This window comes from Pleurodeles waltl, chromosome 6 (assembly GCF_031143425.1).
Source record: "Pleurodeles waltl isolate 20211129_DDA chromosome 6, aPleWal1.hap1.20221129, whole genome shotgun sequence".
NCBI lineage: Eukaryota > Metazoa > Chordata > Amphibia > Caudata > Salamandridae > Pleurodeles > Pleurodeles waltl.
The window spans coordinates 935,142,214-935,169,849 of NC_090445.1; the positions used below are offsets into that span (position 1 = coordinate 935,142,214).

The following is a 27,636-nucleotide window of genomic DNA, read 5'->3' on the forward strand; positions in this document are numbered from 1 at the left end:
CAGAACTTTCTGCCACAGAAATGTGAGGAACATGTGTTTTTTTAGCCAAATTTTGAGGTTTGCAAAGGATTCTGGGTAACAGAACCTGGTCCCAGCCACACAAGTCACCCCATCTTGGATTCCCCTAGGTCTCTAGTTTTCAGAAATGCACAGGTTTGGTAGGTTTCCCTAGGTGGCGGCTGAGCTACAGGCCAAAATCCACAGGTAGGCACTTTGCTAAAAACAGGTCTGTTTTCTGTGATGTGTTCATGTTGCGCTTTGGGGCGTTTCCTGTCGCGGGCGCTAGGCCTACCCACACAAGTGAGGTATCATTTTTATCGGGAGACGTGGGGGAACGCTGGGTGGAAGGAAATGTGTGGCTCCCCTCAGATTCCAGAACTTTCTGCCACAGAAATGTGAGGAACATGTGTTTTTTTAGCCACATTTTGAGGTTTGCAAAGGATTCTGGGTAACAGAACCTGGTCCCAGCCACACAAGTCACCCCATCTTGGATTCCCCTAGGTCTCTAGTTTTCAGAAATGCACAGGTTTGGTAGGTTTCCCTAGGTGGCGGCTGAGCTACAGGCCAAAATCTACAGGTAGGCACTTTGCAAAAACCACCTCTGTTTTCCTTCAAAAATGTGGCTGTGTCCACGTTGCGCTTTGGGGCGTTTCCTGTCGCGGGCGCTAGGCCTACCCACACAAGTGAGGTATCATTTTTATCAGGAGACGTGGGGGAACGCTGGGTGGAAGGAAATTTGTGGCTCCTCTCAGATTCCAGAACTTTCTGCCACAGAAATGTGAGGAACATGTGTTTTTTTAGCCAAATTTTGAGGTTTACAAAGGATTCTGGGTAACAGAACCTGGTCCCAGCCACACAAGTCACCCCATCTTGGATTCCCCTAGGTCTCTAGTTTTCAGAAATGCACAGGTTTGGTAGGTTTCCCTAGGTGGCGGCTGAGCTACAGGCCAAAATCTACAGGTAGGCACTTTGCTAAAAACAGGTCTGTTTTCTGTGATGTGTCCATGTTGCGCTTTGGGGCGTTTCCTGTCGCGGGCGCTAGGCCTACCCACACAAGTGAGGTATCATTTTTATCGGGAGACGTGGGGGAACGCTGGGTGGAAGGAAATGTGTGGCTCCTCTCAGATTCCAGAACTTTCTGCCACAGAAATGTGAGGAACATGTGTTTTTTTAGCCAAATGTTGAGGTTTGCAAAGGATTCTGGGTAACAGAACCTGGTCCCAGCCACACAAGTCACCCTATCTTGGATTCCCCTAGGTCTCTAGTTTTCAGAAATGCACAGGTTTGGTAGGTTTCCCTAGGTGGCGGCTGAGCTACAGGCCAAAATCCACAGGTAGGCACTTTGCTAAAAACAGGTCTGTTTTCTGTGATGTGTCCACGTTGTGTTTTGGGGCGTATCCTGTCGCGGGCGCTAGGCCTACCCACACAAGTGAGGTATCATTTTTATCGGGAGACTTGGGGGAACATAGAATAGCAAAACAAGTGTTATTGCCCCTTGTCTTTCTCTACATTTTTCCCTTCCAAATGTAAGACAGTGAGTAAAAAAGACATCTATTTGAGAAATGCCCTGTAATTCACATGCTAGTATGGGCACCCTGGAATTCAGAGATGTGCAAATAACCACTGCTTCTCAACACCTTATCTTGTGCCCATTTTGGAAATACAAAGGTTTTCTTGATAGCTATTTTTTACTCTTTATATTTCAGCAAATGAATTGCTGTATACCCGGCATAGAATGAAAACCCTCTGCAGGGTGCAGGTCATTTATTGGCTCTGGGTACCTAGAGTTCTTGATGAACCTACAAGCCCTATATATCCCCGCAACCAGAAGAGTCCAGCAGACGTAACGGTATATTGCTTTCGAAAATCTGACATTGCAGGAAAAAATTACAGAGTAAAACTTAGAGAAAAATTGATGTTTTTTTCACCTCAATTTCAATATTTTTCTTTTTCAGTTGTTATTTTCTGTAGGAAACCCTTGTAGGATCTACACAAATTACCCCTTGCTGAATTCAGAATTTTGTCTACTTTTCAGAAATGTTGCGGTTTCCGGGATCCAGCATTGGTTTCATGCCCATTTCTGTCACTGACTGGAAGGAGGCTGAAAGCACAAAAAATCGTAAAAATGGGGTATGTCCCAGTAAAATGCCAAAATTGTGTTGAAAAATTGGGTTTTCTGATTCAAGTCTGCCTGTTCCTGAAAGCTGGGAAGCTGGTGATTTTATCACAGAAAACCCTTTGTTGATGCCCTTTTCAGGGAAAAAACCACAAGCCTTCTTCTGCAGCCCATTTTTCAATTTTTTTAAAAAAAAACAAAATTTTCACAGTTTTTTGGCTAATTTCTTGGCCTCCTTCTGGGGAACCCACAAAGTCTGGGTACCTCTAGAATCCCTAGGATGTTGGAAAAAAAGGATGCAAATTTGGCGTGGGTAGCTTACGTGAACAAAAAGTTATGAGGGCCTAAGCGCGAACTGCTCCAAATAGCCAAAAAAAGGCTCGGCACAGGAGGGGGAAAAGGCCTGGCAGCGAAGGGGTTAAGAAATGACACAGTGTAATGCATCGCCCCGCACAGCCGCAGAACTTCCTCTGTGTGATGCAATCTCAATGCATGGCCTCACATCACAGCCCTGCAGCTTACTGGAACTGCTGCTGTTTGATGCATCCCAAAGGACCTTGCATCACAGCCTTGCAGCCCATTGGAACTGATGCTGCAAAACTCATCCTTTGTGCAGGACTTTACAACCCAGACTTACGGTACTTGGGGGCAGATTTAAGAGCCCCTAGCACTTCTTTGTGCCACATTAGCATCCTTTTTTTAATGCTAATGTGGCCCAACGAGGCAAAAATCCCCACAACAAATTTACAAAGTGGCACAATGCATGCATTGTGCCACACTGTAACCCTTTGCACTACAATATGCCTGCACCAGGCATAATGTATGCAAAGCGGGTGTTCCCCCTTTAGGCGGGCCGAAAAAATGGCGCCAAGAAATCTAAGAGATTTCCTTGTGTCATTCTTTTTTCGTCAGCAATTTTAATATCTGCTCAGAGTTGGTGTTAAAAGGAAGCACACCATTGTTTACAATGGACCTCAATGGGCTTTGCAGGATTAGCGTCAACATTTTTGTTGCTAATCCTGCAAAGCTCCAAACTAGTATCAAAGATTTTGATGCTAGTTCCCTAACTATCACCATGTTGCGCCATATCTTAGATATGGTGCACACCTGGGGGCATTAGGGGGTGCTAAGAAGCGTAAAAAAAAATGCCCTTGGTTCAATGGGCCTAACTTGGTGACTGTCTCTGGCCAATGCTCCATCACGGTCAGCCTGAACTTGTGACTTTGTTTATGTCCGGTGCTTTGCTCTTCTAAGCACTGTTGTCACTTAAATCTTAGAAATTGCATAGCTCCGGTTCTACTAATTGGAGTTTAGCCTTTTTGGTCTCAAGTAAATTATTACATTTTACGAAAATGGTGTGGGATTTTTCTTGTGTTGTGTTTTTACTTTATTATTGTTTAAAGTGCTGCACAAATACATTACACACTGCCTCTAAGTTAAGCCTGACTCATTTTGCGCCAAGCTATGAGAGGTTAAGCACAGGTTAATTTGGGTTTACTTTGTTTCACCTTGACACGAATTGTGGTTGCTACTTAAGTAGGTTTTCAAATTAGCAGGATGAATTTCCTTGTGCACCGTTCATAAGTAATCCCGACTCACCAAATGGTACTGTTTGCTTGTTATTCACTTTGAATTTACCAACCACAATTTACCTTTCAGGATTCGCTTAAGTACTGCTAGATTTGGACATACAACCTCCAATTTTGTTACAGATCCACAGGAAAGCGTTCTCTATATTTACATATTGGGCAACTGGAAAGATTTACTCCTCAATGTGTTACTGATTGCGAGCACAACATTAAGCTACTTTACGGTGACATTACTTGCTATTGTTGGTGTTGCCCCAACTGCACTATAATGCACTCAGTATGGTGGTCATGGGGCATTTCCATGCACTTTTTAGGGTGTTACCTAACATGCTTTGACTACTTTGCTGGGGATGGATTGGAAACGTTACCAGAGCTGTTCTGTTTGCAACTGGGCGTTAATTTTGCTGACGTTTCTTATTTGCAGCAGTACTGTTTCACATGTTACAGATGTTACTACAAGTGTGCTTTCACATACTTCATTATGTGGGTTACTAAAGATAGTTGCAGTGGTATGTTTAGTTTGTTGGAACTCCTTCCCGAGTTCTTATGCCTTGTATGAAGGTATTGTGTCTCCGCAGTAGGCCTTCTACCTTACTGCAGCAGTCCAAAGCACCCCTGGTTGTTGTCTCCCAACATAAGCTGGTGTAAGAGCAGCAAGATGAAATGTACACTATATCTCTCCTCCACCCCTCCACCCCTAAATGGACACCTACTGACCCCTGCTGCTATTACAAGTCAGCTGGTGGAGTAGTACAGTCAAACACATATATGTGTAAATAACATCATGGGTGTGCTAATCCAACCCAAAACGTGTTAGGATGGACCAGGTTGTGACTGGACAACAGGACTGAAAATGTGTCTATCCCTTACAAGCACAGAAGTGGAAATTGGTAGCACCTCTGTGACTGATTTATTTGCAATCTAAGTAAATACAGACAATGCTCTAAATGTAGAACATATATGGAATGTACTTTCATAACAAAATATTTTCCTTTTGGCGTTTCAGGTTGCCAGGACTTCTTTACTACCATTTCCTATCAGAATGATTACTCACATCTTCCCCTCAGTGGTGGTCCTTAGTTCTGTACTGGCGTGTAACAGCTGGAGTCCTGGCACCAGGTCGCCCCCTGCAAGCAACCCACGCACTGAGTGGCGTGTGACACAGTTACTATGGCCTGCGCAACCTACTTTGCAGCTTTCAAAAGGGCACATCGAAATTTACAAACAACTAATGAGTAAAGACGCTAATCACGGAGCACTGGGTGTCTATAGTATAAAAAGGTCTTAAGCCTACAATCCCACTGATTTTACCATGTTCACGTCCACCATGGGATGCAGCTGGAACCTTAGCTCCATGGTATAACTTAGCTGCATATCATTAGCTTTTAGTTAATGATGTGTTTTTGCTTTGAAATATTTGATTGAGGTTCATTTGTATACCACTATTATCTTGCATATGTATTTATAAGGTAAAGAAAGGTAATAACAAATAGGTATGAGGGATATGTGCAGGCAGTTGTTCTAGCTGGTGAAGACGGTCGTAGCTGATTATTGTTAATTACACTATAATATTAAATTCTCTGCGATAACTGCTCAAGAAAGGCTATGTCTCAATTCTGAAATTGCTTTACACTACAAAGTTGACTTTTTTAGCAAAATGACTATTAGTATCTGTGAAATAGCAGCTGTAGATGGCAGTAATGGTTGACTACATATTTGCATTCTTCGTTACATCGAGTTCTATTCGTATTCGATGAAGTCCTCTCTAACCCCGTCTCCTGTTCTATTGTTGCTCTCTGCCAGCACTCATGACTGCGTGGTGTTCGGTTACAGGTGTGACTGCTTGATATCTGACAGGAGGGGCCCTTTCGGACATGGGTTCTTATGGGAAGGGGGCAGAGGTAATTAAAAAATAAAAGGGAGGAAGGGCTAAATCCAAAAGATGTACAAGAGCAACCTTTTCTCGCAGTAGTGAACAGAGGTGGACTCGCTGCACACATGCAAGGACTTTGGCGAGCTAAATGGACCAGGTGGTATTTTGATGCCATCCGTGGGAGGGTTGAGTGTATAGGTCAGGACCTCTGGCGAACCCCCTGCGGCGCATGGCTGAAGGTCTTGCACAGCAGGGGGTTGGCTGGCCGGGTGCAGTCCCTGCAGCTTAGCCCCCAATTCCTATAGCCAAAGGCCATGTACAGCAGGGAAGTTGGCTGATTATGATAAAATAAGACTCCAGAAATTCGCTGGAAAAAATAAAATTAAAGTAATGTTATAGTTGGGTGATGAAAACAGATAAAAACTAACATTTACAACCAAATAAACACACTAATTTACCAGTTATAGTAGTTCTGAGCTAACTATAAAATACATCTTCAAAATGCACTGCTTATGACATCACATATTACATCAGACATAACATGTCAAACAGCATCATTGCGCAGAATCACATTTGACTTGCCTGCTGCTCTTGCTTTCTCTCTTGTTACTACCATGCAAAATGTGGATATTTAGACTAGCAAACAATTTCGTATCCGCTTTCTATTTCTACATTATTAAAGAAGCACTTCCGTTTTCAAATTGGAACAAATACTGGAGCGCAAACTCTAGTTCACATTTGTCTGTCATTGTGGATATTCTGTGAGAATATTTTTCATTCTGGTAAAACATACATTACATCTTAGAATATTTTGACAATTTCGATGTTTAGCTATATCCTGTCAATCAACAATTGTTTTACTGTGTTTTTCTCACCCAGATTGACATTTTAATACTGCAGTTACTGATACTATTTATTATATTGATGATTTTGCCTATATGTTACTTATCGTTTCACCTTCAATAATATACAACATGGGATTTATTTTATGACTGATGTTTTAAAATTGATATGCAAAGTGTGTTGTAAGAGTTTGTCATTCTTAGGACACTTGAAGGTGGGAGAAAGAAAAGGTGGCCTATTAGGACTTTGATCAAAAGTGTTTATGTTTTGCAGTTGCCAGGTAATGCTTTTGCTCATCGAGGTCAATCTTATTAGCCAAACATAACAAACCAAACTAGAAAGAAAGTCCTTTTTATGCACTGATGAATCTATTCAACAGCTACCCATCGGTCTTTTGATAAAGACCTCTATGGTCTTTAATGCTTGGATATCTTACCAGTAATCTTGAATTCTCCGATCCTTCCTTACTTGTACCAGGACTTTCGTATTTGAGTAATGTGCCAGCATTACTGACACTTGTTCACAACATCTAAAGCTTTCCTCTATTTCTTTAGCTACTAAGAGGCTAGGCCACATAATACTTCACTCACACTTCCCTACGTCCTGTTTTGTAACAACCTCCTAGCAAGAGCTGATGATGAAACAGGAACGAAAGGAAGGCAATAAGTCATGGGATGAGTAAAGAAGAATTTGAGTAAAGAAGATTGCAGTAAGTAATCCTGGCATTACCTCCTCATCACCTTACTCATCCCATTCATTACGTATTTGAGGACTGTCAAAGCAAACTCGCCTCATCAACCATAATAATACCAAGAGTACAACTTTAATGATTTCAGAGAAAGGGAGAAAATTGTTAATCATTCCATATACTATATATCATCACATGCAATCACTGGACATAACACAACAAAAAACAGTGTCTCCGAAAATCACAACAAATACATTTTACTTTTAATAACTGAGGAGCCAAAAGTCAGTTCAGAGCCCTGTGCTATATTAAGCCCATAGTTAGTGTTGAATATGGAAGGTGTAGCCCATGTGCCGTTCTTCAGACATTTGCTATAAATCCCAGCCAACTCAGCCCAAGAAGTTTCCATTCCGCTTGTTGAATGAGCTGAAACAGTGCCAAGCATCTGTTTACCACTTCCCTGATATGCCTGTCCAATGAAGGCTTTTTCCCCTCTCTTCACGTGGCAAAGTGAACAAAAGACTATGTGGCTTTCTGAATTAAGTAGACTGCTTCAGATACATCTTTACCATCCCCAATATATTCAGAGGACGTGGTAGTCTGGTTGGAGCACAAAAGTCACAAGGTAAGGAGGGGAGCAATATCGCTTTCTCATTATGAAAGGAGGTATTAACTTTGGAGATAAAATTGAGATCTAGGGAAAATACGATTCAGTCATTCAATTTTTTTAAAATAAGGATGACAATAAGCTAATGCACCCAACTACCCTACTCTCCTTGCTGCTGTGATTGCGACCAAAAACAAGACCTTCATGGTAAGAAATGTCTCAGTAATAGTATCCAAGGGCTCAAAAGCAGTTACCTCAATAATAAAAATGGTAGATCACAAGGAGGAAAAGGGTTCTTAATGTTTAGGTGTAAAATCTCCAAACAACCTTGAAACCAAAGGCTCAATTGTGGAAAAATCATCCTAATAACCTCTAAGAGATCATATGGATCACCATTTCAATCTAGAGGTGGCCACAGACAACCCTATGTCAAAACCATCCTGTAAGAATTGTAGAATATCAGGGATGGAAACCAAGACTTGTGATATTTCTTTAGAGACATACCAGGAATTAAAAGATGATCAATGAAGATTAAATGCCATGTTTCTAGATGTTGTCCTAGAGGTGTGTAGTGATTTTAACACAGAAGCACATAAGCCTTTGTTCATGTACCCCTTCCTTTCAGCTTCCATACGAATAACATTAGTCAATCAAACAGTCTACAGAAAGAGTATAATGGCTCAGAAAACATGGTGAAAGTGGAAGAATCCATGCATAGTCCACTGCTAACTGACGTAGCAGAAGAAACCAAGTCCTCCTTGTTTAACATGGAAGGACAGCTATCATCTCCACTGTCTCTTTCTGCAACCTCACTAGTAGTGCTTGAGACTCCTTATATTTCAAGAGATACTCTCGTTCTAAGGGTTGAACTGGTTTGCAAACGGTCTAAGAGAGGAACAACCCCTGCCTGTGACATGTGTCTTGAAAAATGTTCCAGAACAAATTCCTGAGAACAAGTAAAGACCTTGCATAGATGATCTACCTGTACATTCAAAGTGTCATTGATATAGAGGCTTCAGATTCAGGAAATTGTGGTTGGCCCAGAGGCAAATCTGCTGGGGCAACTGAAAGAGGGTGAAGCAACCTATCTTGAATTGGCAGTTTAAGCAGGCAACAATCATCCTAATGTTTGTCCTTATTATCAAGGCCTTCCCTCAGATTTGGAGAGAACAGGCCTGAACAGCTCTCCAAACATCAATCATCTCCCTTCAGTTGAATGATCCTTTCTTCTCTAGCTCACACCAAATACCTTGAATAGTCTGACTAAACTGCTGGTGTCTGCTGTGATCACCATTGAGTTGGGATATTTGAGCATCGATCCCTGTAACAGAGAAGAGGGTCTTATCCACCACCGTAGACTGTCCTTGACAGAGTTGGATACAGGAATTAGGTGTTCATAGTCCTGTAGGTGAGGGACCCAATAGTTTAGATTATGATTAACCAGGTTTTCCAGGTGCAGGCATGCCCAGAGAATGATGTTAAAAATTGATGCCTAAAACAAAGAAGTAAAGTATACAGTACTCAGTACAATAAAGTGGCTTCTAAGATCTAGGCAGTTAGAAAAGCACAAGAAAATAAATGACAACGATATTTACCATGTCTCCCTGAACTTGAAACCACTGTCTCACTGGAGTCTTTGACCTGGAAAGCAAGTCTGCTAGTCGATTCTCTAACTTCATCGTTGTGGCTTGTAGCAAGAGAGGTGATGAATACTTCTCCTATGTACTCCAGGTTCTGCCATGGTGTTAAATGAGATTTCATTCGGGTGATTAAAAACCCAAAACTATGGAGCACTTGAACCATAGTGTCTGTATCCTTCAACACATACTTCATAGTTGAAGCCTGGATTGAGTGGTTGTTTATGTAACAATAGACCATTATCCCCTGAGTATGTCCTATAACTGGAGTTAAAACCTTCTTTATAACCTTTGTAAAGACCCTTGGAGAGGTCTTCAGGCCAAATGGTAAAATCTGGCATTACTAATGGTGGTGAATAAGAGCAAATCTGAGAAAACTCTGATTTAAGGACGTAATAGGGATGTGTAGGTACTCAGGGGACAAATAATCCCCTTTGGAAATGAGTGGAATTACATGTTGGAGGAAGTTCATCTTGAAGCAAATCTTTGGAATAAAGGTATTAGGGAACCTCAGATCTATTATCATCCTGTAGTCTCAGGTAGCCTTTTGGACTAAAAATTCACAAGTATAGCATCCCTTCCTGCTCTCCTGTGGGGGAACGGGAATGATGGAATTCATTATGACCAGAAGAGAGATACTGTTTGCACTTTCTCTTCCCCATGTCCTGAGGACATAGAGTACTTGCAAAATGCAGTTCTGGGAATAGAGGTAATGCTTTATTGAAATAACCTTCTGAAATATTTTTCCAGTTGTTTGAAATTAACTCTTTCCACCTACCTTGTAAATGAAACAATAATCTCAAATTGAGATTTTGGACATCCTGGCATAGTCAGGAACACTGCTTATGTGTATGTTGCCTCCTGACTTACGAGATGAGGTGCTAGAATAAGCTCCCATGGGCTGAAGCCTTGAACAATTGTGATCAAAATGAATTTTCTTACTATTTTAATTGACATACTTCTCCCTACTTCCTCTCCCGGATCTCTGCTTAGAACAAAATAACTGAGTATGTTTTTGGGACATGAAAGATGTTAATAATACCTCTTCTAATTATTTTCCTAACACTCTATTACCGGAGTGAGGCATATGTAAAAGCAACTCTTTTTGGACACGTCTCCCTTCCGACTCCTCAGACATAAATAATTCCTGGCAGCCATGGCTCCCGCACATGCCAAGAGGAAGTTCTCAGGTTATCAAACATTAAATCCGAGAGGTACTTGGCTGAACCCCCTTTCTTCCCAGGGGCTGAGATACAGCCTCGCCTTCTTGGATGGTAAAAGAGAGAGTCTGAAAATCCTTAACAAGAGATTAGTAGGTGTAAACTGCTATTCCTCTGATATCATGGTAAGGCTTTAGCCAGCATGTGATCTCATGAGTGCATTCTCCACCTTCCTGTCTACCAGGTCCAACAAGGCTAGTCTTCTGACAATGGAGAAGGCTTTCCGGTGAGGCTAAGTAAGAAATAGTCAACTGTTATGCCTTAAGGCAGCTCAGTTTCATCCTTAGCCAGTGGATAAAGTCTACCAATGAACCTTGGAATGGAGACTCAATGTGGATGCTCCACTCTCTCCCTAAAAGGTCATAACAGTTGGGATAATAGGGACCTAGGGAACAAGAGGTTTAATGAATTGAAGAAATCAATCACTGCTAGTTCCCATTTGATCTTCCTCCATGTGCAATAGCAAATTTGATGAGAGGTAAGTTAATATTGGTTTAAGGTTTGCCTTTTGTATAAACTTTAAAATAGGAGTTGGCAGAATCTGGCACAAACATCGCCTCCTGTTCATCATAGTCAGGGGAAGCCCAGGAAGAGGAAGGTGCTGGAGGGAAAACTAAAATAAAAAAGTGACCTCCAAGACAAAGCAGGGGAAACAGGAGAAGAAGGAGAGAATCTGTTCCGCTGCCATTTCTATTCCTCAGAAAGACCTGCATACCTGCCCATAAAATCAGAGAAAGCACATTTGCAGCTCTCCAGGAAACTCAGGCACTGATGGGCACAAAGAAGAAGAGGAAGCGGGGAAGTGTGAGTGAAGTATTTTGGGATTAAGCCTCTTTGGGATAATAGAAAGTGAGAAAATGACATTACTTATATTGTGCACCTGGGAGACGCACATTAAGTTGTGACTATTTCCCTAATTCACTCCTACCAAAGGTCTGCTTTCAGAATAAATTGTTTTCATGCTTAGTTATTAGCTCTACAAATAACGTGCCCGTACTCTGATTGTCGCGGAATAAAAACAAGTATTTACAATGCAGTGGGTCTCACATTTACTCGAGTTAGACCTATTGGCGTGGTAAACTCCTAACTGGACTTTTCTTGCCACATAAACTGAAAATGAAAAGTGAAACAGTTTCACATATGCGAGCTGACGGTCGCCATGGGCGTGAAGGAGACACAGAAAAGGAAACAGAAGTTCGCTCACAGTGAAACGTATCGGCAAAAGTGCAATTATCCATGTAACCGGCAAAAGTGCAATTATCCATGTAACCGGCAAAAGTAGAATTAGCCATGTAGCAGCAAAAGTAGAATTATCCATGTAACAGGGTTGATGTCATGCAAAGCGCTCGACTACAGCCCAGCCAGGCCATGCTGCGCAGAAAATAAAAAGAAATAGCGCAGAAGCCATTCAGAAAGCACAGAGCCTCGTATGTTTTCAGTAGTGTATCGGTGCTGTAGAGGAGAGCTAAACACCAGAAAAGGCATGACGTATAGATGCCTTTCACTAATGAAATCAAGTGAATTTTAAAAGGCAAGCCCACATACCAACCAAACTGATGGGAGTGGTTAAAAGCGCACAGAGAGATTACAACAGGGGCCAGAGTGCCTGCGTGCACTCGACCCTAATAAACACATGCACTGCTTACCTTTTTCGATTAGTGTCCTTACAATATTAAACAAGCATTTGCCATGCAACGGGTCTCGCAATTGATTGAGTTAGAGCTATTGGTGTTGTAAACTCCAAACCGGTTGTTTCTTTGCACACAAATTAAAAGAAAAAAACGAAGCGCGATCACGCTATGTAAAATGCAGCGCAATCGCACTGAAATTGAAAACGGAAAAACAGAGCTCCACGTGCTATGTAAACCCCGGCGCGACCGTGCTGCATGGAAAATAAAAAGATAAAGTAGTCTGAAAACCATGCTGAAAACATGGAGCCTCGTATGTTTTCAGTAGTTTACTGGTGCTGTGTAGGTGGGCTAAACACTGGAAAAGGCATGACATATGCATGCCTTTCACGAATGAAAGCAAGCAAAAGGCAAGCCCACAAACCAATGAAAGTGACTGACGTGACATGGCCGTGGTTAGAAGCCCAAAGAGAGATTACTGCAGGGGACAGAGCGCTTTGCACTCGCCCCTAAAAATGAGTATTGAGAACACTAAAAAAATAATTTCTTTATATTCCTAAACACTATTTTATGCACAGTTGCTCATCGTTCGCTTGTTAAAGAGGTGATAGGAAATGTGCTTGATTTCCATTTTTAATTCCTACAGCACTGAATGTTCAGGTTGGAAATATGTGCCTTCTTCATGACACGCTCTTGATCTACTGAAAATTAAATTTCCATAGATCAATTGCATGAAATATAGAGGTTTAAAAAGTCATTCTGATGTGATTTACAAAACTGTGTTTATAATGTATTATCCCAAGGTTGTGCTGGAGAGTTTAACTTATATAATTATTATTTATGAAAAGCTAGGCATATTTTGTGGACAAATACTATATGCTTTGTCTGCCTTAGGGAGATTTAAAACACCTATCTCACATTTGATTGGATTCAGAATCTCATCCTTAATTATTATGTTTCTTTTGGGAATCAATAATATTTAATCTTCCATGAACAGATTTAACTGCCTTCCAATAAATAGCTGACATGAGATTATGTGAGAGTTATGGTTTTCCACTGGTGATTATAGTCACCGTAATTTAATGACATCTATACTTATTATCACTGTGGAATCGAAATGTTTCACTTAGATTTGTGTCTGTGAAATTAAATGCACTTGGATTGATTGCAATCTGCATGTGTGTCCATGCTCAAGATCAATGGTGTGATAGGTGTCCTCTTTTCAAATGTAGACAATCATGACCACTAGGTTTCTACCTAGAAACAAATACCAGAATATGTTAGGTTAACCATCAGATTTATTTTAGAACACATTTCTTCCCTCAATTACTTTATGGTGCTATGTGTATAAGCAAATAAGATTCAAATTTACGCAGACTTTTCAGGCCAGTAATAAATGTGACTTACTCCCATAAAATCAGTAAATCACTTATGGTAGAGAAAGCTTTTGAATGGTGTCTGGTGTGGTTAGGATGGAGCAAGTAATTTGCGATTGTTTAAGATGCTTTCTGCCCTGGTTTAGGGTCGATAGTTCCACTGGACAATGGAGAGCACAGTGAAGAACCAGCAGCCAAGCTAAGCGGGTTTTAGGGACTGTCAGCAGCAGGCCGCTCCAACGTCACAAGAGCCATGAGCGGAGATATGGAAAGAGTTTAATATAGTTGTGTGAAAAACTTGAAGGCTTAGTATGTTAAAAAGAAAGCGTACTGAGGAGCCGCTTCAGTCGGCAGAGTGCAGAGAGTTAGACCCCCTATGATGTTCATCCATCACAAAGCATGCTGCTGAAAATGATAGTCTCTGTATTTGGAGGAGTAGATTTAAGGGAGCCCAAACAGTCTAAATGATATAGGGCGTTATTGAGAAGTTTGTAGATCTGGCCATCAACCTAACAACGACAACTGCCTTCTCTGCTAATCGCTTGGTTCCTATGTACCATTTATAGATGGAAGACCAGCAAACTTTTTGCTAGTGAGGCCTCAGCGGCTTTGGCGGAAGAAAGCCTTTGACTTGGCAAGCCATCATCACTTGCCCACCAAGGGACAGTAACATGGCCCTAATCTACCTAAGGCTGAAAAACCATAACTAGTTCTCCATAGTAATGATAACTAATAATGACCCTGAAACATAGGGCCTCATTGAGAAGTTGATGGACAGAAAATGCGGTCCGCAAACTTCTCGACAGGGTGGTCGCCGACTACATAGTAACCTCCCTGCCATTGGTATTATGGACTTCCGCCTGGTCAGCGGGTGCAAACCTCAGTTGCCGCCCGCTGGCCTAGTGGGAGGCAACCTACAGCATTGTCTCCAGTTTGTAATCGAACAGGCGGCAATGCTGTAGGCTGCCGGGTGCACCAGCACCCTTGCAATGTTCATTGTCTGCTGTGCAGACAGGGAACATTGGGATGGTGCTGGCCTGAGGGGCCCCTGCACCGCCCATGCCAAGTGCATGGGTAGTGCTGGGGCCGCCTGGACCTCCCTGTACCCGATCCCCGCCAGCAGTTTTATGTTGGTGTTACTGCCATGAAACCGCTGGCAGAGAAAGCAAATGTAATCCCAAGGGCAGCGCTGCTTGTGCAATTAGGCTTATGCCCTAATAGGTCAGGGCTTGGCTGTAGAAAGCCATAAATAAACAAATCAAAAAGGAAATTTTTTCAAAACCAGCTCTGGCTGGCACCAGTGCCATGCACTAAGTACTCTGTTCTGATTCTCTGTATATGTTATGGGCCCTTGTGAGTTTAAACATTATGGTCAAAGAGAAGCATACGTGTGTGTACATGCTGCAGTCCATCAAATCATTTGTATGCAGAACTTGAAAGTATATTATTGAGACATGCCATATAAGATGAGGCTTGTGTTTAAAGTGGTATGACTGGTGGTCGAAATTAGGTATATCTGCTGTGAACTGCACGCTGCTGTCCCTGACAGTGATTAAGCCATCACTCATTGAATACGCAAGAGCTGATATATCATGTATTGCCAAATGTTGATCTCAGGCCCGCAGGTCTCAATAGGAATGTCATTTGTCTCTTTTTCAGATGAGTAGGAAAATGTAGCAGAAGGGTGCCAGCCAGGAGGAGCCTTGAACCAGGAGGATCTCTCTGCTTGGGAGCCTGCTCTGCCACCCCCACCCTCTCACAATGTCCAAGAAGGGTGCCAGCAGCCGACCCAAGGGAGACAAACCTGATGCCTTAGCTTCTCTGCAGGCCGCCAATGAGGAGCTCAGGGCGAAACTAACAGACATTCAAATTGAGCTGCAGCAAGAAAAGAGCAAGGTGGGAACCCTTCATTTCATATATTTAACCTGTGGTCTACATTATTGCTATTACCAAGCCCTGAGTGTGATCATGTATTATGGCCCTATGGCCCACTGCCCAGGGCTACACTGGATGGTATTGCCCAAAAACGGAGTTATAGGCCAGACCTGCAGACATGGGGTTATAAAAGGGAGATGGCTTTTGACAACCAGTATAGCCTGAGTCAAAGGAGCTATAACTTCCCACTCACTAAACGGCAGGCTGTTCTAAAGTGAAAAGGGAGAAATAGATAGACACACCTTAGAATTTAAGGCCAATACCAACCATTATTAGCCCTGACTCACTCCATTGTCTTCAGCAAAGCCCCCAGCATCTCAATGTTCGATTAAATATCAATGCTTAGATATGGATGTTAACTTATTAAAACTGAGGGGTAGTAGAAGTGACATCATACATCCTTGGGCCAAGAGGTTTAACTCCTTGCCCTAGTTTTCACCCTGCTGTTGTATCTGATCTTCTACTGAACGGCTACTGTGGGGTCAATGAGTGAAAACTGTAGACAATAAACATGGCTCATAGGACCCTGCTTAATTTATAATCCTGTGACTTCTTTAATGATCCCAGAAACCAGGGAGAGCTGTTGCTACTCCTGCCTACCCCTAACTGGCATTTGTGTGTTTGTAATGTTTAACTTATTGGTAAAGAATTCCAATAGTATTGTCGACGTCAATGTTTGGTACTCAGATCTATTTTGAAATCTACAGTTTATGGGCCTGTCTTAGTTCGTAGTAACATAAAGGTCTAAAACTCTAAAAGACAACTAAATCTTCTTCCTGTATATTGGCTTTCCCTGGCCATGGGGTAGCCCAGATAGGTCTATGTGCCTTAAACACCATTGTAGAGATTGCTTCTTAGACCCAGCCATGCTAATTGACCCCAGAGATGCTGCAGCCTCAACAGGTATGGTAATATATCCCCGTAGTAATAACAGAGGACATGGATGTCACCTAAACCTGTCTCAGAGCATACATTGTGAATGCCTACTCATGGCAATTTGCCTGACTATTTAGAGCCGTTTCATTGCACCGAGTCGAAGATTTTGCACTCAATAGAATACTCTTTCCTTTCCCTTTTAGGATGAATTACCAGAACCCATTTCCGACACTTCCACACTGCTCAGTACCGTGGGTTAGATTTTGATTGTTGTGCTCTTTGCGTTGTTTAACATAAAAAACACGGTATGATTGTTTTATCTGAAATGCTTCATTATTCCATGCGCACCGAGGTGGATTATATTTCTATGGATTTTGTTCCTTTGAATGATATGCCTTCAAAAGATGAAGTTGGCCATAAAACCTAAATCACAAACCAAGGGGTATTTACGACCTGACCATCAGAGCAGAATTGTTTTGATGGAATTAGGAAGATGGAAAGCCACAAATCAATATTTAGAACTATAACAGTATTTTCAAAGCCTCAGCCAGGACGGAAAAACAAGATCCTTATAGAGGATGACTCAATTCAGCTCTCACAGTTCATTTTGTGATAAGTAATGAAGAGAAACAGGGACAAATGAAGCAGGGTCCGCATCAGTCAGAGCAGCTGAGCATTTACAAAATGTTATATAATGTAAATGCTATAATGTTTCAAACGTTGCAGCAGGAAATATTTTAAAGATTCTCATGTGCCTACAGCAAGCATGCAGTGAACCCTGACGAAAGCAAGACCACTACACCATCTCAGCTGGGTAGGCAATACACCTATAATTGGGAACCAAATGACCCCCCTCACATCTCTGGGACCAGGTACCATAACACCTTCTGCAATAATATTTATATGGAATGATGGAAGCACCATGCAAAATTTGGTGAGGATCTCAGAAAATGACATTGGTTCACGAAATCTCACAGAAATGCAATGCACCCAGGAACAGTAAAGCTCATGGAGGAGTTAGTGCCTGTCCTGCACTGCATATGTTATTCCCCTGCCTGCATTCCACAGGTAACCAGCTCTCCCTCATCTGACTAAAACACTGGCAGCAGGCTAGCAGCCCACTGTGATAAAACACAGGGATAAGGTGCATGAAGCAGAAGTGCTCCAGACGTTTTTGCGGCGATGATGTGCAGTTGAGCAGTTGGGCCATGCTTGGCTGCAATCTCAGGGGCCATGTCCATTTTTCAATCCCCAAGGAGGTCACTATCTCAGCCTTTACCACTGTGTAATGTTAATGATACAGTCAGCAGAGAATAACATACAGCACATCTTATTTTTAACATTAAAATAAGGAAATTATTGAAAGAACACAATCACAAAATGTCTCTCTTTTCATATCTGTTAGAAATTGGGTCTCTAGTTGGCAGAGATATGCACCCTGGCAATGTAGGGACCACACTCCTAGTCAGGGTAAGTTAGTTACACTCCCTAAATTAACCTGTGCTCAACCCCTGGTAGCTTGGCACAGAGCAGTCATTCTTAACTTAAGAGGCAAAGTGTAAAGTGCTTGTGCAAAACCTAATTACAGTAACACAGTGAAAGACACCACAAAAAGCCTCAACACCAGATTAGAAAAATAGAGAATATTTATCTGATTAAAACAAGATCAAAACGACAAAAATCCAATCAGTAGAAGTCAAGATATGAATTTTTGAAGATTAAATGTGAAAACAGTGCCTAGAAGTCTATAGTGGTAGAACGGTTGCCTGAGGCCACGAGGAACATGTGTAAATTAAAAATTCAGGCTGCATGCAATGAAAGGGAGGCAAGGTCCACTCAACAGCACCTTTGTTGGGGGAATGCGTCAACAGTGAGAGGATGATGCAGCAGTATTTCTGCCACATTCAGGTGATGCGTTGTCGTCAGGCTCCATGGAGGTGGATGTGATGTACCGCATCATTGTCTTGTTGTGCAGTGGTGAAGCCGCTGTTGTCGGATAGCCACTACATCAATGACAGGGATGTGATGCGTTGGTTGTCTGATCATGCACTAGCTATGTATCGCTTCTTGAGGTTTGTAGCTGTAGATGCGATGCATCTTTTCCTAGAGCCAAAACATCAATTTGTTTGCCACACTGGGGTGATGCATTGCTTTTTGCAATTTGCAGCTGCAGAATGCACTTCTGAGGCCCAGAGCTGGAGAGGGCACCTTGGGCAAGGGTAGGACTCACAGATGGCAGAGTCCAGCAGCACTAGGAGGTTTGCAAGCAGTATTTGATGTCCCTAAGAAGGCAGAAGAACCGGGGGCTAGCCAGCAAGCCCTTAGAGACTCTCGGGTGCAAGGATGTAGAGAACATGTCAAGCCCTTCTCACTGCAGGACAGAAGCAGCAGGCAGCAGTCCAACACAGCAAAGCAAATAGCAGAGTGGCAGTCCCTCCTACAACACAGCAATGCAGTGACAGAGTGTCTGTCCTTCCTGGCAGCACAGCAGTTCTTCTATCTTGATTCCAATAGAAATCTGATTTTGTGGGGTTTGGGGTCTGGTATTTATACTTTGGTGCCCTGGTTCTGGAAGTTTGGAGAAACTTCCAGGTCTTCCTTAGAAGTCCACAAGGTCCCTGTCATGACCTCCATGGCTCCAGGCACTCTACAGGGGGTTATGCAGCCCTTTGTGTGAGGAGAGACACAGGCCTGTTCTGGATTAAGTGTTAGTTTCTCCCAACCATCTAGCCCAGGAAGACCTATCAGCCTTGTGACAGGCCATCAGTACGCAAATGCCACACCCAAGCTCCCTTTGTGTGTGACTGTCTAGTGGGGCTGCACAAAACCCAGCTGTCACCTACCCCAGGTGTGTATTCAGAGACAGAATGGCACATAATGGTTAAAGCAAGAAAATTCCAACTTTCTAAAAGTGGCATTTTCAGAGTTACATTTTAAAATCCGACTTCACAATAAGTTGTGATGTTAAATTGTGATTCCAGGGGCACCAGATTCCATATGTCCATCTTTTCTCATTTGGAAATTACACTTAAATGATGTTTAAGGTAATCCCAATGCTATCCTATGGGTGAGATAGTACTTGCAATAGTGAAATATGAATTTAAAGGCTTTCGCTATTTGGACATGTTAAACTTAAAAGTGCATGTCCAACTTTTTAAATACATTGCACCCTGCTGGCTAGGGCCTACCTTTGATGGTAACTTACATGTAATAGAAAGGAAGGTTCACGCCTGGCAAGTGGGTACACTTGACAGGTCAAAATGGCAATTTAAAACTGCATATACAGGCACGGTAGTGGCTGGCTTGAGACAAGTTTGAAAGGCTACTATAGTGAGGCTACTGTAGTGGGTGGCACTATCATTATAATAAAATCATAAATGCATAGCTTTTCCTTTTTATGACCATAGTGAAATAATGCTTGCATTGGCTTAAGCGGCCTACAACCTATGCCAATCATGACATGCTAAAAGTTTAAGAGAAGGAGGAATGTGTTGATAGAAAAGGCCACTTTAAGAAGTGCATGGATGTTAAAAACAAGAAATAAGCCAGAGAAGTGCAGCTTTCATCCCTGAATGGGGTATCGGACTGGTCTCAATCTGGGCTCCAGGTCTCTAGGAGATCCCATAGGCAAGCAGGAGTCTAGTCAAAAGTACGAGATATAGTGTCTGATGCATTTAATGGTAGAGCCCAAACTGCTCTCAGAAACTTCATAAATCTAGCTGCCAACTGTGAAGACTCACTTTTCAAGCATATTTCTACATTTCCATCTTACCAAGTGCGAGTGTGTAATGCGCACCATATTGGTCGCAACCAGAATACTCTGAGTGGGAGCAGCTTTTCACATACACAAAGGATATGGACTAATGATTCCTCCTGCATAGCACATAATCTACAGCGCCCGTTCTTAGATGCAGGATTTCTTCGGCCATACCAAAACATTTTTTGTGGAATTAGCCCCAGAAGCAATCTCATGCGCTCCTACTTTAGGGCCAAGCTAAATGGCAGTGAAAGAAAAGTCGGCAAATCCTCCAGCTTATTAAGAATGGATGCTCACCTGCTGTGAGCCAGTTTCTTAATTGTCTTGAAGTCCTGGTCTCTGGAGGTTAACTTTGCTTGCTTGGGTTATCAATATAGAAACTATTGGCACTGGTAGACCACTTACCCAGGTCTCTTGAACCTCAAGGGTATTCAGTGCATGGTTGAAATACTTATGTCAAATGTTTGATGGTTTTTTATTGTTTCCCAGATTATGCTTTTTAGCCTGCTTTCTTTTGCCACTATAGCTTTCGCACAATATATTTAAAAAATGGCTTTAAGTGCCTAATGCTGGGAAATCAAACAGAACTCCTGACAAATTTGGGCGTGTGCTGTGCAATTAGGTGGAGAAAATTCTCTCTGGTAGCAGACAGATTGATCCTGTCAAGTCAGTTTGCCATCCTCCATCTAAATTGGATTGCACCACGTGTTATACTTTGAAGCAATTTGCAACTCATAATAATGGTGTTTTCTGCAGAGATGTGATATCTGATGAGATATGTAAAGTTACAGTAAGGTGTAGACTTTAGAGGCCTCTCTCTTTCAAACATCATATTAACCCTTCTGTCATCTGTATACTTTGCTAACTTTAAGTCCCAATTGCACCATCTCTCCCATTCACAAACGATTCCACCAGGAGCATACATAATACTACTCTGCTTCCAGACAGAGTATAATAGAGGTTGAATAAAAGACATACAGTACTTGAATGGGTTTAGGTTCTATGTTTTACGTGATGACTGATTTATTTAAACATGCGCGCACACGCGGAGGCGCACGTCTCCACCACCGCTGCCACTGGGGTCACAGCATTCCTCGGAGCTTGGTCACATAAGAACGACAGCCGGTCTGAGCTGGAAGCAAGTAGTGTGTGTTCATTGGTGACGTTTGGTGAAATGAGCAGATCTGATAGGCCGTGTGGCCCGTTTCTGCTGTCACATCCTATATGTCTGGGGATCCAAGAAGTGGGTGCATTTCAGATTTGAGGCATGCTTGGTACATACGTGCAACTTGTGCTGTCACATTTATTTTGCTGACAGTGTTGGTGCCTTATGATCCTGGATGTATCCGAGTTCGGCAAAGCGAGGCTGTCACACGCAATTCATAACTGTGTACCGAGCAGGGAGGACCATATGTACCGACTTGTCTGAATAAAGTGGAATAGCTCAACCGATTGTCTTCCTAGTTTTTTTTTAATATTGCTACCTTTGTTATTTATCATTTGAGTGCATTTTGCACCAAAGTACAATATCACTCTCTAAAGAGTGTGCACATTATAATGACAATGTGTTTTATATAGCACTTACATGTTTGTATAAACGATTCAGTGGACATTAGTATAGTAACTGGCGTACTTCCGTTTACTGCTTTTAACGTAACAACGCGTGAAGAAAACCTCTACACTGTAGCTGAAAAATATAATTACCATTGTGTTAGAGAAAAGGAGGTTATGGACATAAATAAACTGCTGCTGAATTCTCACCGGCAAAGTGAACCACAGTCTCTAACATTTTTCATAACTTATAATTGTTGTAAAAGACTGAGGCCCATAGTTATGGGCTTTGTGGTGCAGGGCAGCACAGCAAGTCACCTTGCAGCACCCTTCTGGCAGCCTAGCGCCAATGAGGGCACCCTTGCACCACAGTGCAAGGGTGCCTGCATTGCATGCAGGATTGTTTATGTACAGGAAGGTGCAGCTTCCTGCACAAAAACAATCCTGAGAGGATTTTTCCTCTTTCTGTGTGTGCTGCAGAATGCAGCACACATAGACGGAGGAAAAAGGAAAAAAAAACGATTAGAAATAAACATATTTCTCCATGTTACACCTCTCCTGGGGAGGCATATCTGTTTGGCACATTCCCAGGTTTACACGTTCTTGTAAATCTAGGAATGCATCAAATTCCATGGATGTTGTGTGGGGAAGCCCATGCAACACTCATGGAAACATCTCCCTGGCGGAGACTAATGTAACATAGCAATTTGCACTGTGTTACACTACTCAAGATTTATGAAACCGCGCAGGTCTACACAAGGTGGCCTTGTGTGGCTTCATAAATCTCACTTAAGGTTTGCTTCACTCTTGCACCACGTTGCGTGGTTCAAGAGCGATGAAAACCAGGCCATAAATATGTGCAAGTGTGTGGCTATCCTCTGCAGAGGGTGAAAAGGCCCAGGAAAAAAGGGGCTAATTTATGAGCCATTTGCTCTGCTGGTGCATCACTTTTCATGATGCTCTGGCGGCGCAGACTACAAAATCATATCTATAAGGCCACATAAAGCCACTGCTGGAGCATTTTCATCCTTGGAAGGAATCAGTGCCCTCTAGAGGTCAACGGATCTTTGGACCCACCTAAGAGTGTGATAGAACCAGTAACATAATTTCAACACAAGCCAATTTAATTACACACCATGACCAGTGTGGCCATGGAAGGAAAACTCAAGTCAGGAATAAAGTTAAGGGGATTTGTTACAAACTTAAGCTCCAAGTCATGTAGACAACTGGCAAGACCAAGTTAAATAGATACAGAATCACCAACGGTTGTCCAAGGCAACAAAATAAATTCAGGCAGACGAACATCAATAGGACTGCGCATTCAAGAAGAATAATACAAATCATTGACAGGTATATTTGTGGTACAGGCATGAAGCGTTGCTCAGGTTTACCAAGCATCAGTCAATTCAAATCAATAGTTGGAGTTGGCCGAATCAGCGGAAGTCGTGTGGGGCAGAACACATGGGGGCAAAAAACAAAAGAACAAAAAAGGCAAAAAGAATTTGAAAAAAGGGCATCTCGATCTGTCTGGGATCTCTGACCATCCAATAGAAATTGATCACAGAAATCCAAACTGCAATAGTTCAATATTTTCTCATCTATCATGAGAACATCTTCCGTGCATGTAGTTCCAAACAACTTTGAAACAATTGTATATATTAGTCCACGATTAGGGATGATCGACATTAAAGGACATTGTTTCACTTCTCTCTATGTCTAAAACAATAGGGGTCTCTACGAAAGCTAGTCTTCTCATATGAACGAAGCCTGAAAGAAGGGTTCACGTTAAGAAATGAATCAGCATTCTCTGCACAGTCACAAAATACAGGCTTAGCAGGTCTCACTTAGGCTAATGCAGGTGAATTAATACAGCATATTAATACATCAAATAACACACATTTTAATATGTAAACTATAATTTCTATATTAATAATTCTTCATTAGCATTTAGATTTCTTCACTTTAAATGAAATAACTCTGTCAATACATTTCAATCAGTATAGCGTAGAAATATATTTCTCTACTTTAGCTTGCACATTTAATTCATTCATCATTAGAAATTCAATATCACCTCAATACATTAAATTAGTCTACAGTCCACATCATAGTATCAGATTAGTCCTCCAAACATTTGATTTAATGCAAATACCACCTATGATGAACTCTACAATATAAACAAATGCACAATTAAAATGACTTGTCAGTGCAACTTCTATATTTAAACCATTAGTACTTTGATGACAAGGCATAAACTGTCACATATAGATGACTTCTGTGACATGAGGGACAGCACTACCTTCTCTAAAGTGCAGGCATGTGGCACCTGCACAGTGAAACAGTGAAACATGGAATGGTTGATTACAGCAGAAAAGTTCATAGCTGCCATGAGGATAATGTATTCATTCATTGTAATCCGGCCCATAGTTCATGTTTGCGCACAGCGCATCTTTATGAGGTGCCTGATATATAATAGGGGCCCAGGTATCTAGGCCTGCAGATGGTACTTATTTCTACATTCATGGATGGGCATCAATGTCCATTCACTGATCAATTTAACCCATTAGCTGCTGGGCCCTTCCCTCGATGCTGAGCCCTTTTTTGACTATTTGGGGTAGTTTGCGTTTAGACCTTCATAACTTTTTGTCCACATAAGCTATCCACGCCAAATTTACATCCTTTTTTCCAACATCCTTGGGGTTCCTAAAGGTACCCAGAGTTTGTGGGTTTTCCTGGAGGAGACCAAGAAATTGGCCAAAATACAGCACTTTTTTTTTTTTTTTAGAATAATTGGAAAAAAGGGCTGCAGAAAAAAGCATGTGTTTTTTCTCTGAAAATGGCATCAACAAGGGTTTGTGGTGCTAAAATCGCAATTTTCCCAGCTTTCAGAAACAGGCAGACTTGAATAAAAAAAACACCTTTTTCAATACAATTTTGGCATGTTACTGGGACATACCACATTTTTACTATTTTTTGTGCTTTTAGCCTCCTTCCAGTTAGTGACAGAAATGGGTGTAACACCAATGCTGGATCCTGGACAGCTAAATATTTCAGAAAAGTAGACAACATTCTGAATTCATCAAGAGGTCATTGTGTAGATCCTACAAGGTTTTCCTACAGAAAATAACAGCTGAAATAAAAAAAATATTGAAATTGAGGTGAAGAAATACCCATTTCTCTCCACGTTTTACCCTGTAACTTTTACCTGCGATGTCAGATTTTCAAAACTAATATACTGTTACATCTGCTGAACTCTTCTGCTTGCGGGGATATATAAGGCTAGTAGGTTCATCAAGAACCCTAGGTACCCAGAGCCAATAAATGAGCTGCACCTTGAAATGGGATTTCATTGTATACTGGGTATACAGCAAACCATTTGGTGAAATATAAGAAGTCAAAAATAGGTATCAAGGAAACTTTTGATTTTCCAAAATGGGCACTGGAGAAGGTGTTGAAAAGCAGTGGCTATTTCCACAACTCTGAATTCGGGTGTCCCCATTACTACACACTGCCTTACACTTGGAAAGAGAAAATGTAGAGAGAGACAATGGGCAGTAACACTTGTTCTTCTGTTCTGTGTTTCCCCCATGTCTCCCAATATAAATGGTACCTCACTTGAGTGGTTAGGCCTACTGCCTGCGACAGGAAACGCAACATGGACACATCACATTTTTACATTGAAATCTGATGTGTTTTTTGGAAAGTGACTAGCTGTGGATTATGGCCTCGAGCTCAGCCGGCACCTATGGAAACCTACCAAACCTGTGCATTTTTTAAAACTAGACACCCTGGGGAATCCAGGACTTGTAGGGCGTTCACCAGGTTCTGTTACCCAGAATCCTTTGGAAACCTCAAAATCTGGCAAATAAATTTTTTTTCCTCACATTTCGGTGATAGAAAGTTCAGGAATCTGAGAGGTGCCACAAATTTCCTTCCACCCAGCATTCCCCCAAGTCTCCCGATAAAAATGGTACCTCCCTTGTGGGGTAGGTCTAGTGCCTGCAACAGGAAATGCCCCAAAACATAACATGGACACATCACATTTCCCCAAAGAAAATTAACCTGTTTTTTGAAAAGTGGATAGCTGTGAATTTTGGCCTCAACCTCAGCTGGCACCTTGGGAAACCTAGCAAACCTAGCCATTTTTTGAAAACTAGACACCTAGGGAAATTCAGAATGGGGTTGACTTGTGGGGCTCTTGCCAGGTTCTGTTACCCTGAATCCTTTGCAAACGTCAACATTTGGCACAAAATCAGTTTCCCTTCACATTTTGGGGATTGAAAGTTCAGAAATCTGAGGGGAACCACAAATTTCCTTCTACCTAGCATTCCTCCAAGTCTCCCAATACAAATGGTACCTCACTTGTGTGGGTAGGCCTAGTGCCCGTGACAGCAAATGCCCCACAACACAACATGGACACATCACATTTTTACATTGAAATCTGATGTGTTTTTTGGAAAGTGCCTAGCTGTGGATTTTGGCCTCTAGCGTAGCCGGAACATAGGGAAATCTACCAAAATTGTGAATTTTTTAAAACTAGACACCTAAGGTAATCCAGGATGGGATTGTTTGTTGGGCTTTCACCAAGTTCTGCTACCCAGAATCCTTTGCAAGCCTCAAAATTTGGCAAACAAAAACACTTTTCCTTCACATTTTGATGATGGAAAGTTTTGGAATCTGAGGGGAGCCACAAACCTCCTTCCACCCTGCATTTCCATAAGTCTCCTGATAAAAATTGTACCTCACTTGTGTGGGTAGGCATAGTGCCCACAACAGGAAATGCCCCTAAATGCAGCATGGACTCATCACAGTTTTACATTGAAAAGTGATGTGTTTTTGGAAAGTGCCTAGCTGTGGATTTTGGGCTGTAGCTCAGCAGTCACTTAGGGAAACCTACCAGACCCACACATTTTTTAAAACTAGACACCTAGGGGCTCTCACCAGGTTGTGTTACCCACAATCCTTTGCACATCTCAACATTTTGCACAAAAAAAAAAAACACTTTTTCCCCACAAAGTTTCTTCCATCCAGCATTTCTCCAAGTGCCCACAACAGGAATGGATCACACAAGGGTCAATTGTAGTCCTTGCATGAGGGCTACTGTTGACCCAGTAGTGATCCATTCCTGACGCAGGCACTAGGCACAGGCACACAAGTGGGGTTGTGTTTTTATCAGGACAAGTGGGGAAACACTGGGTGGTAGAACCTTTGTGGATCCCTGCACATTCCTGCAGTTTCTGTGATGAAAAAGCAAGGAAAATAGTGTTTTTGATCAATGTTTCACATTTGCAGGGTATTCTAGGTAAGAAAACTTTGTGAAATCCAGACACGCCACACTTCAGTGGACTGCCCCGAGTATCTAGTTTTCAGAAATATCTGGGTTTGGTAGGTTTCCCTATATGGCCACTGACCCCAGGGCCAAATACTCAAGTGACTGTCTTACAAAACCAAGCCGTTTTGTGTGCTTCCTTGTTGCGGTCACTTGCCTACCCACTAAAGTGAGGCAATGTTTTTCTCTGGAGACTTAGTGGAATTCTGGGTGGTAGAAAATGTGTGGTTGCCTGCAGATTCCAGGACTTCCCTTCACTGAAATGCAAGGCAAGAGTGTTTTTAAGCAAGGTTTGTGATTTCAAGAGATTCTGGGTGAAGGAAAACTGGTGAGAGCCGCGCACGTCCTGCACCCTTGAACTCCCCTGGTACTAGTATGTTAAAGTTAATCCACCACTCACACTGGTTGGTTTTAGCACCTCCAGAAATTGTGGTTTCAAAGCATGAATACTTATCAAAGTATCTGAATATTGAATCCAAGCCTTCTGAAGGTGGGCCATAAAGCCACATCCAGGCACCAACCTCTTTATGATCCATTCACACGCCATGCACAACAAACAACTCTTTCGTACAGCTGGCCATGGGCCCAATCCAACCAATCATTGCACTCACATT

The 27,636-nt window shown here is 42.1% G+C and overlaps 1 protein-coding gene across 6 annotated transcripts in view; it reads left to right on the forward strand.

Annotated features, from left to right (window-relative positions):
• Nucleotides 1–27,636, forward strand: part of JAKMIP3 (Janus kinase and microtubule interacting protein 3) — a 698,412-nt gene that overhangs the window by 184,864 nt on the left and 485,912 nt on the right. For all 6 annotated transcript variants that reach the window (XR_011204932.1, XM_069239747.1, XM_069239745.1 and 3 more), the window contains exon 2: nucleotides 15,237–15,473. Coding sequence is in view for 5 of the 6 variants with exons in the window: in XM_069239747.1 (XP_069095848.1) it covers nucleotides 15,339–15,473 (135 nt within the window). In the remaining variant the exon portion in view is untranslated. The remainder of the gene's footprint in view (nucleotides 1–15,236; nucleotides 15,474–27,636) is intronic.